The sequence below is a fragment of the Myotis davidii genome, unplaced genomic scaffold (genome assembly GCF_000327345.1).
Source record: "Myotis davidii unplaced genomic scaffold, ASM32734v1 scaffold363, whole genome shotgun sequence".
In the NCBI taxonomy this organism is placed as follows: Eukaryota; Metazoa; Chordata; class Mammalia; order Chiroptera; family Vespertilionidae; genus Myotis; species Myotis davidii.
In genome coordinates this window covers 260746-271179 of record NW_006294069.1, presented here as the reverse complement: position 1 = coordinate 271179, position 10434 = coordinate 260746, and the positions used below count along the sequence as shown (strand labels likewise).

General features: G+C 39.2%; 1 protein-coding gene across 4 annotated transcripts in view; it reads right to left on the bottom strand.

The window, feature by feature from the left end:
- NLK (nemo-like kinase) overlaps nt 1-10434 on the bottom strand; it is a 133545-nt gene that overhangs the window by 12183 nt on the left and 110928 nt on the right. For 3 of the 4 annotated variants that reach the window (XR_001514599.1, XR_001514600.1, XM_015566712.1), the window contains exon 7: nt 8249-8350. The exons of the other annotated variant lie outside the window; for it this stretch is intronic. Coding sequence is in view for 1 of the 3 variants with exons in the window: in XM_015566712.1 (XP_015422198.1) it covers nt 8249-8350 (102 nt within the window). In the remaining 2 variants the exon portion in view is untranslated. The remainder of the gene's footprint in view (nt 1-8248; nt 8351-10434) is intronic. 4 annotated transcript variants of the gene reach the window in all.

The window sequence follows — 10434 nt, the reverse complement described above, 5'->3', positions numbered from 1 at the left end:
TGTTTTGCTAAAAATTATGTAGGTCTATGAGCTCTGAAATTATTTGTATTAGTCAAGATAAGGGGGTAGTGTGGAGAGTATTAAGGAAGAGCTTTAACTTACAAGTTAATTTATATGTATTTTTCCCTAATAATTTTTTTATTGTGTGAAATTGAGTAAATTGATATCCTTAAAAGATGTGGATTCTTGGTTTTGACAGTGAACAGCTGTCCTCTTCTTCACTGGCTTGTGCAAGTTGGCAGCCAGATTCCAGCCAATTCTTACTGACTCTGCTGTCTCATCATGAACAACTCTTTTCCTCTCCACTCCCCAAGTGCATCTGCACCTCATGCTAATTTTGTGGAGGAGGTATGTCATAGCTCAGGGAAGGGAATACTGGGTTCTAATTCTAACTCTGCTATCACTAGACGTGGGTTAAGTCACTGGACCTTGACTTTCTCATCTATTAGACTGCACCAGCACAGACCTGCCTACCTACCGATATCATTGCTAATCATCTAACGTTCACCAAATCCCAGGTCCTGGGCTAGGTGATAGGACAACTAAGATGAGTAACATCTCTCTGGTGGGCAAGGAAAACATAACCAATTAGTTCCAGAAGCCACTGAATGGAGGATAGAGAAGAAATTAGAAGGCAAAATTTATAAGACTTGAGGATGCCTGGATATGAGATGGGGAGTTTATGAACAGCCAATGAGAAGATATTAAGTTTACCTGAAATTTAAACAACCCTCACACCCCAAATTGTACCTTTCTTCATAAAACTACATCCCAACAAATACACTAAAAATAAGGCTAAGTTTAATTTTAGCCTAGAACAGTCATATTATGCTGCCTTCTACTTTTCTGGGTTTATATGCATATTGAAAAGAGGAACAGAGCCCGGCCAGCGTGGTTCAGTGGTTGAGTATTGACTTATGAACCAAGAGGTCATGGTTCGATTCCCGGCCAGGTCACATGCCTAGGTTGTGGACTCGATCCCTAGTGTGTGGCATGCAGGAGGCAGCCGATCAATGGTTCTCTCTCATCATTGATGTTTCTTTCTCTCTCTCTCTCCCTTCCTGAAGTCAATAAAATATATTAAAAAAAAAAGACAGATCCACTCTGATCACTAAAAAAAGAGGCACAGAGAGAAAGGTCAGTTCAGTCATTCCAATACTTCTCCAGTAAGAAAAACACTAGTAATTTAGCTCTTAGCACTGGCTCCACAGAAAAAATATAATGTTAGAGATGCTGCATTTTTTTGAAAAGAATATGTTTTTATTGATTTTAGAGAGAGAGGAAGAGAGGAGGAAAGAGAGAGAAAAACATCGATGTGAGAAACATTGATCAGTTGCCTTCTTTATGCACCCCAATCAGGGATTGAACCTGCAACCTGCGTGTGTGCCCTGACCAGGAATCGAACCAGTCACCTTGCTCAACCAATTGAGCCACACCAGCAGGGTGAGATGCTGCATTTCTAATTCAATTTCCCTCCCTCCAGTTCACCAGCCATTATGGTTGAAACCAATTTGGCCCATGTTATAGAACCAGAACAAGTTTATATTTCTCATCAAGTACTGGAATTACTTGAATAAGAGAAAAAATAGAATGATTAAAAAATACCCTAAATATCTCATTGGGAAAAAAGTTTCTGCTAATTCCCCTAACATTTATACTTATCACTTTCCTCCCCTTTTAAAATATACCAGTCCATTTTCTGTTTGTTTTGCAAGTTCATAAGTCACTCAGCAATGCAGGAGTGAGTGGGTGCCAGTGAGTGGGGATAGGAAGGGTTATAGAAAGTGCTCTATTAATGACTGTGATTAACTGTCAGTGAAACGAAGCAAGGATGAGCTTCTGGAACTGGGTGAGAGGCCCTAAACGGATACACCACAGCCACCATGAGCCAACTGCAGAGAGCTGGTTCCCGGAGTCAGGTCAGCACGGCTGTGAGTCTGTTAGACGTCCCTGTTCGTTTTCACCTGGCAGCTAAGAAGCTGTTATCGTCAGTCAGCAATGTTCACTGAGAATGCACAATGTGAAGTGCATGGCAGTAAGCACTTGGGGGTTATATAAAAGAAACTCCCACCTGAAAATAGTAAGTTTGGACCAAATGAACTCTCTAACATACTGATTCTATCAAATGTAAGATAAGAGGATTATTTTAACTTCAGTGAAAATATATCTACATCTGACACAATTAGCTGGGAACAATCTGAGGAAAAATGAAAACCTTATTAGAGATGAACAAAAGGACTAAATTAGACTTTTCAATTCTACCCACAGGTCAGTGCCTCAACAACTATCTACCTTAATAGATACTGATGTAGGCCGCGGCAGCTAAGATTCTCTTCATCTAAGATTCTGAGTTGTATAAAAGTGACAATAAATAAAAAACACTATACAGCCCTACTGGTCTGGCTCAGTGGATAGAAGGGCAGCGTGGGACTGAAGGGTCCTGGTTTGGTTTTGGTCAAGGGCACATACCTCAGTTCCAGGCTCGATCCCCAGTAGGGGGCGTGCATGAGGCAGCCGATCAATGATTCTCTTATCATTGATGTTTCTATCTCCCTCTCCCTTCCTCTCTGAAATCAATTAAAAAAAAAGTATTTAAAAAAAACAAAAACAAAACACACAACACTGTGCAGTGTCTTTGTCTACTCAGCATTCCCTGACCTTTAGGGAACCATTCTTTTCTCACTCAAGTGGTTTGACTGGCCTGGATTTCAATCTCCCAACTCCAAGGATGGCACATGACCCAAGCCTGGACAATCCAATGACACATTTCCCTGAGCATCACGACTGGCTCCAGGATGGGCACATGGTCTAAAAAATAAAAAATGCAAGGGACATGGAATGGCTAATCCAACACATACCCCAATCCTCTTCTCCCTTATTTACCTTCATTTTATGAGATAGAAAATTCTCATTTTTAAAGCCTGTCTTGCATCTGGGAGGGCACATATCACACAGTTCTGGAAAATGACATATAAGCAAAAGTTTGTTAGGCAGGCTTCTTGGAAACTTTGCTTTCCTGACAAAAGGGACAGAGACTGCTAGTGCTCCCTCTTTCGTTTTTCTTGTTTTAAAAGAGGATATGGCCATAACCGGTTTGGCTCTGTGGATAGAGCGTCGGCCTGCGGACTGAAGGGTCCCAGGTTCGATTCCAGACAAGGGCATGTACCTTGGTTGCGGGCACATCCCCAGTAGGGGGCGTGCAGGAGGCAGCTGATCGATGTTTCTCTCTCATTGATGTTTCTAACTCTATCCCTCTCCCTTCCTCTCTGTAAAAAATCAATAAAATATATTTTTTTAAAAATAAAAGAGGATATGATTTCTGGAAAAGCTACAGCTATTTTGTGACTCTGAGGCAATAAGTGAGAGTATGAAGTCAACATTCTAAAGACGGCAGAGGAGAAAGAAAAAAACTAGATCCTTGATGACATAATTGAGCTGCTATATCAGTTTTAGACTGTCTACCTCTGGACTTGATGAGGAAAAAAATGAACTATTTCTTTGAACCACTGTAAACAAGATTTTCTATTACTTATAACTAAACACATTCCTAACTAAATCAGGGAATTTCCAAATATTATTTCTGGATCTATTTGGGAAAACGCTTTCCCAAATGACTGATATGCTAGTAGAACATAGGCTGGGACTACTGGGTCCATTTTTACAAACATATGAGGGTAAGATTGTCTGAAAATGAAGCCAACACACAGAAAAACAGAGAAGAAAAGAGAGTCAGATTCCTGGTATGGAACATCACTTGACTATCTGAATCCAGCAGGGCCTGAAGTCAGCTGTAGCCCAAGACTTTTCAGTTATATGAGCCAGTAAGTTCCTTTTATTGCTTAAGCCGGTTTTAACTGAGTTTCACTGGAAAGAGTCTTGACTGTTACACAACATGGGAATATACATATTAATCAATCAACACAAGTAAATGAACTTGAGGCAGTAATTTGTGACTTTAAAAAGATAATTAGGTTCTCCTGTATATATTTTTCAAAAAGTCCCAATGAACAATAGTACATATTTCTGTTTGTACAAATATATGTAAATAAACGCATAGAAAAATATGTCTGAAAAGCTATTTTCAAATTAACCCAAAGGAGCCTGGGATGGTGTGGGGGTAGCTAAGGATGACTGACTCTCTGTAAAATTTTTATTTTACATGAACTCACATATTACTTGCATATAAACAAGTGAGATTTTAAAAGAATCTGCTGTGAAGATATATGTGCCAGGCCATGACTGGCTAAGAACATAGGTTTTAAAATTAGAGGAATCTGCTCTGGCTGGTTTGGCTCAATGGATAGAGTGTCGGCCTGCGGACTGAGGAATCCCGGGTTCGAATAAGCACACGTCCAACCGGTGTTACTCAGTGGTTGAGGGTCAACCTATAAACCATGAAGTCATGATTCCATTCTGGATCAGAGCACATGCCCAGGTTGTGGGCTTGATCCTCAATGGGTGGTGTGCAGGAGGCAGTCGATCAATGATTCTCTCTCATCAATCACTGATGTTTCTCTCTCTCCCGCTCCTTTCCTCTCTAAAATCGATAAAATATATAAAAATAAAATAAAATAAAATTAGAGGAATCTATTTTTGAGATTTGATTTATGAACTTAAGCATATTATTTAACCTCTATAATCCTCCATTTTCCATCTGCAAAAAGGAATAATAAATGTCACATTATAGTGTTTTGAGGACTTAAGGTATTAATTAAGGTGAACATCTTTGCATTCCTGGGATAAGCTCCATGTGATCATATTATTTAAAAAAAATATCACAAGCTATAGCTATTATTTTCCTAGTTGATCTTTATACTATCAAAACTTTAATTATTAATATATATTAAGTGTTTACAATGCCAGACACTATTATATGTTCTCCTTGCACCCACTATTTCTTTATCATTATAACAATTTAATGAGGTAGGAACCATTTTGTTCACATTTTACAGATGAATGAACCGAGGCACTTGAAGGTTAAGTAATTTGCCTAATGTCACAAAGTGAGTTACTGGTAGAGTCGGGAGTCATATACAGTCTGTCTGAAAACTGCAGTGTACAACTCGTGGGCATCATTCAACATCCTGTGTGATGTGGTAAGCCTGACACTGACATCAGCCTGCACTCCTAGTCACTACAGTCTAGAGAAACAAACAGAGCACTGAGATATGCACAATGCCCTTTGCAGAATCATCATGATGTACAGAAGCACACAAGCTATATTGCATATATTGGATTGGGGACCAAATTAATTAAAAAAAAATCTAAGTAGCTACATAACAAATTTATTTGTGTGTGGGTGTGTATGTGTCTTCCATTGTCAGCTCTAAATAGCTATAACATGAATGGAGATACCTTCAAGCAGCTGCTATTGGGCTAACAATAGGCATATAAGACATGCATCATGGTGTAAGGGAAGGAGTAAGGAATGGGAAGGGAAGGGGCAGAATTTGACTAATGGCTTAACTAGAGAGCTTCAAGGGTTGGTTAGCTTCTCTTGAGAGCAGCGGTAATATAAAGATCAACTAGGAAATGTAGATAAACTGAATTTCCATACTGGGGGAAAAATGGTGCCAAGTACTATGCTAAGTTAATTTACATTCAATTATATATACGGTAGGTATAACTTACTCTATTCAAATCTACCTGTGTTAATGTTCAAAGATCATGAACACTTGCCTAAAGAGGCTCTTTCCAGCACTGGTTAAAAGTCCTCTAAAGATCTGTGAAAAGCATATCTAACTTTTGAGAAGAAATGGTCTCCTAATTAGTTTTTACTCCATCAGTCTTCTCTTCAAAATGAAAATATTTTCATCTCAAGACTAGCCAGAGCCATCCCAACTTTTACCATGGTGCTCTCTTAAGGCCATCACTAAAACTTAGTGATAAGCAAAATGTCAAACTCTAAGAGGCATTACTGTTATGAAGCCAATTCATGTAAAAATGTATAAGAATTCTGCTAAACATCTTAACCCATTTAACTAGTTAAGTTACATTTTCCTTTCTTCCACCCTTTGTTTTAAATAATAATGACATTTACTATTTTTTATTTATTTTAAAGTTCCAGGTCTTTACAACTAACAGATTTTTAAAATCAGTAGTACAAAAAGGACCCATTTGTCAGGAATTCTCAAAGGAGTGCAAAGTGACTTTTGGTGCCGTAAGTTACATTTTCGAGCTGTTGCAGGTAGCAGGCAGGAAACTCCTTAGGAAGTCTGGCTCTCTTGGTTGCTGTTTAGTAACTCTTTGACATACAGGATGAATTAACTGGCAACCACTAGCAATAGTTAAAATCTGACCTAAAGAGGTCAGTAAAACAGGAAAATTATTTTGCTATTTCCAAGGACACATTTACCATGCATGAGGTATTGATACAATAGTTTAATATTCCTGATATTGGCCAATATCTAAAACATAATAGATCTTTTTAGTTCTATTAACTTGGAACCTTCCTGTAGGTTAAGATTTTCTCTTCTAAAGAAATTAGGGCCTCAAATTATGTTATAGTTTACTTAGAGAATTACTTAGAGAAGTGAGCCAGCTGGGCTGTGTAGGCTCAGAAACAGGGCTTCAGAGGCAAAAGAAGGGCACTTGGAGCTTAGGAGAGGGAGAGGGGAAGGTAATGCACCTGGGGGAAGGAACGGGGGAGGGGGAAGGAGCAGGTGTGCTCTTGTGCTCCCAGAGGTACAGGTGAGGGAGAACGCACCAGGCAGGGGCTATTTAAAATACCAGCATCTACAACCCTATCTACTGGTTCGTGCTGGTTTTAGGACGTAACACACTTCACTCATTGTCTTTGTGCCTGTGCAAATGGATGCTCTGGAGTCACACTAGACCCACAGAGAGGGAACTGCAAGGAAAAGGTAAGGCCTCGACCAAAGGTCTGGCTAATTTGAGAGAACGAGTGTCAAACTCGATCTGTCATTTGGTCACTTAGATCAATCAGATCTTCCAAATGCTCAATTTAAGAGAAACCAAGGCAAAGCCCAGGAAAATTAGTTGCCGAGTCTTCCTGTTTAAGCCTTCTCTCTTCTGTTTCAGTTTGTTGTCCCTAGGAAAAGTATTCCATTTATTCACTCTTCATGTCATTAAGCTGTTTGTCCAAAGAAGATTAGGAAAAATGCTTCTAAAAAATGCTTCTAAATTAATAGGATGGAGATAAAAAAACATCTAGTCTTTCTCAGCAAGGACTTGGCTGGTGCAAGTTATATCAGTGTAAATCTGGCACTCTCTCTTCATACTTCGTTTCTAACAACACTCGCATCTGCTTGTGTGTCAGTGGCAAGAGTACAATAGAAACAGCTTCACGTTCACAGCTGCATTAAGAGATACTAGGTATTTTGGTTCAGTATTTGGAAAGGACATTCTGATATATATGTATTAGGTTATGGCACTGAGGTTAAAGATCCACCCCTAGGAACTTTTACCAGACATATCAAAAGACCAAAACACAAAAATACCAGGGGTCATTTATTAGCAAGGGCACTACAGAAATATTTCCTTTCTCCTACAGCATTAGGAATTACTGTATTTTATTGGATCTAACATTTTCTTTCTTACAGACAAATGACATACAGGATAAATAAAACTTACAAGTGATATGGTGGTTTTTTAAAAATTGATTTTAGAGAGAGAAAGGGAGAGGAGGAGAGAGAAAAACTGATGTGAGTGGAACACTGATCAGCTGCCTCCTGCATGCCCCCTACCGGAGACCTAGCCCGAAACCTGGGCATGTGCCCTGACCTGGAATTGAACCACCAAACTTTCACTGCATGGTATGACGCCTAACCAACTGAACCACACCAAGCAGGGCTACACGTAATGCTTTTGTTTAAAAATTCTTACTTCTGCCCTGACTTGTTTGGCTCAGTGGCTAGAGAACATCAACCTGTGGACCGAAATGTCCCGATTTCGATTCCCAGCCAAGAGCACGTACCTCGGTTATAGGTTCGGTTCCTCCCTGGCTCTTCTTGGGGCATGTGTGGGAGGCAACCTATTGATGTCAACGTTTCTCTCTCTTGCACTCTCCCCCTCTTCTCCCTCCTGACCCTCTCTCTAACCCTCTCTTTAGAAAATCAATAAAATATATTTAAAAAAAAATAAATCAAAAAAAAAAAATAAAAAAGTCAATGGGAAAAAATATCCTTGGGTGAGGATTAAAAAAAAAAAATCTCACTTCATTATTCTGTTGGGAGGAAAATCCTGCCCAAAGAGAGGGTTACCAAATACAATCCCTTCCTTCTTTTACCTGTTTATGAGGGCCCCTGAGTATGTGTGCCTTAGCGCCTTCACAAGCCGTCCTCATTGCTTCCAGTGATGGTGTGCCCAAGAGATCCGTGATCAAATCCAACTACAAGGAAACATGAAATACATGGACAGTAAGCTCATGAAAACTTTTTATTAGTGAGGAGGAGGAAATTTGGGGGAAATAAACCTAAGACAAATTCCAGATTAACTAATAGGAGCTCCTATTTTCACTTTTTGGACTATTAAAAAAACCCAGAAAAATGTTTATTAGGGACCTATATGATAGGTTTATAGAAAACATGTTTTGGCAAACATAGCCTTCTGCAGCTATTGTAATTTAGGAGTCTGCTTCTACCTGCCCTGTCTTGATACCACAGCAGTTATGATCCTTGCACAGGTGAACTGCTCTTTGGCTGATGGTTAATGACTATTATTTTCAAACGTTAATGAATAGATTCTGATGTTTCACATGGACTCAGGCTTATCAAGGAGCTAATCCACAGATTAGGCAGCTGAGATTTAGTAAATACTTAGAACAGTCACACCTGAAATTAAAGCTAAGCCATCAATGTTTGAGCCAGCTACTTTATATTCTTATTATGCTAGAAATCTCTTACACTGACAGGAAACTGTGGTACTTAGAATCTAACTATGACGTGGAATAAGGCCTCATTTAGTTAACTGGGCACAATAAAAGAGACCAATAAAAACTGTCTTCTCACAAACAAGCCTTTGTACGTGCCAAAGCACTTCCATAATTTTCTGTAGTGCTACAACTGTTCTAATTTCACAGCCTAATTAGCAATAACATTTCATTCGAATTCCTTCAAAATGGAAAGCACTATTTCCTTCTGCACTTACCTGAACCGTGGGATACCATCAGTATCACTGCCCTCCAGGATAATGGAGACATCTACGTAGCTTGTTTTCCACACAAGTAAAGATCTCTATGCAAAGCTTTTTGGGAAAAGTGTGTTGGTGGTACTTTTGGACCTCTGACAACTACCCTTAAAGGCAGAAGGAAATGACTGGCTCATGAAAACAAATGGATCCATTCAGAAAATTGTCTAAAATGGGTCAGATCCATGGATGAGAAACATTTTTATGAAGTCTGCTGGTATTGCAAAACCTAGGCTAGTTATTTCTCAAAAAATGCAAAGAAAATGCTACAGAAAATAACTACTTCCATTTAGAAATTAGACTCTTTTTCCACTTTAGGCCTGAATATTTCACTCCATAATACACTGATGATAAATAGAGTTCTCCTTCAGTGGCGATGTCACACTGGCAGACTCAAGACCTATGTATTTCTCTGGAAAATGAGATAATCTGCATCCCATCCCAGTTGCTTTGCACTTTCCTTTAAATATTCTTTTAAAAAAATATATTTTATTGATTTTTTTACAGAGAGGAAGGGAGAGGGATAGAGAGTTAGAAACATCGATAAGAGAGAAACATCAACCAGCTGCCTCCTGCACATCCCCTACTGGGGATGTGCCCGCAACCAAGGTATATGCCCTTGACCAGAATCGAACCTGGGACCTTTCAGTCCGCAGGCCGACGCTCTAGCCACTGAGCCAAACTGGTTAGGGCCCTTTAAATATTCTTTTCAGAAGCAACCCACGACCTGGCAAGATCCTTGTTTATCATATTACTTAAGCTTTTCTGTATGGCAGCTCCTCATGTCCAAATATAATGATAGTCTTACAGGGAAGTCTATTAAACTCTATTTTCCAAAAATATTGAATGGATACTGTCAGTAGTACCCAACATTAAATTAGATATAAGTTTTTTATTACTAGGATCAATTTTTAAGATGTAAACCTTAAAAAATGGCCTTTGAATACGTAGCAGAGAAATAAATTTAAATGTTGATCATAGCATATGTAGTTTCTAATGTATCAGTTAACAACTCTTTGTAGAAAGAGAATTAAAAAAAAGATTCCATTTTTGGTCAAGTACACGAATTATTTACAAAGATACACAGTAGTCAGGGTAATCAATCAAATTTTAACACACCCTTGCTCAAAATCTTCACATCGTTTCCCATCACACTTTGCATAGAATAAAAATCCAAAGCCTCATCAGGTTGCCACGGCCAGGCTCCTCCTCTCTCTGACCTCAGCTCCTACATGCTCTTCCTTGAGCATCCCTCCCACGTGCTGCACCTGCTCCTGCCTCAGAAGC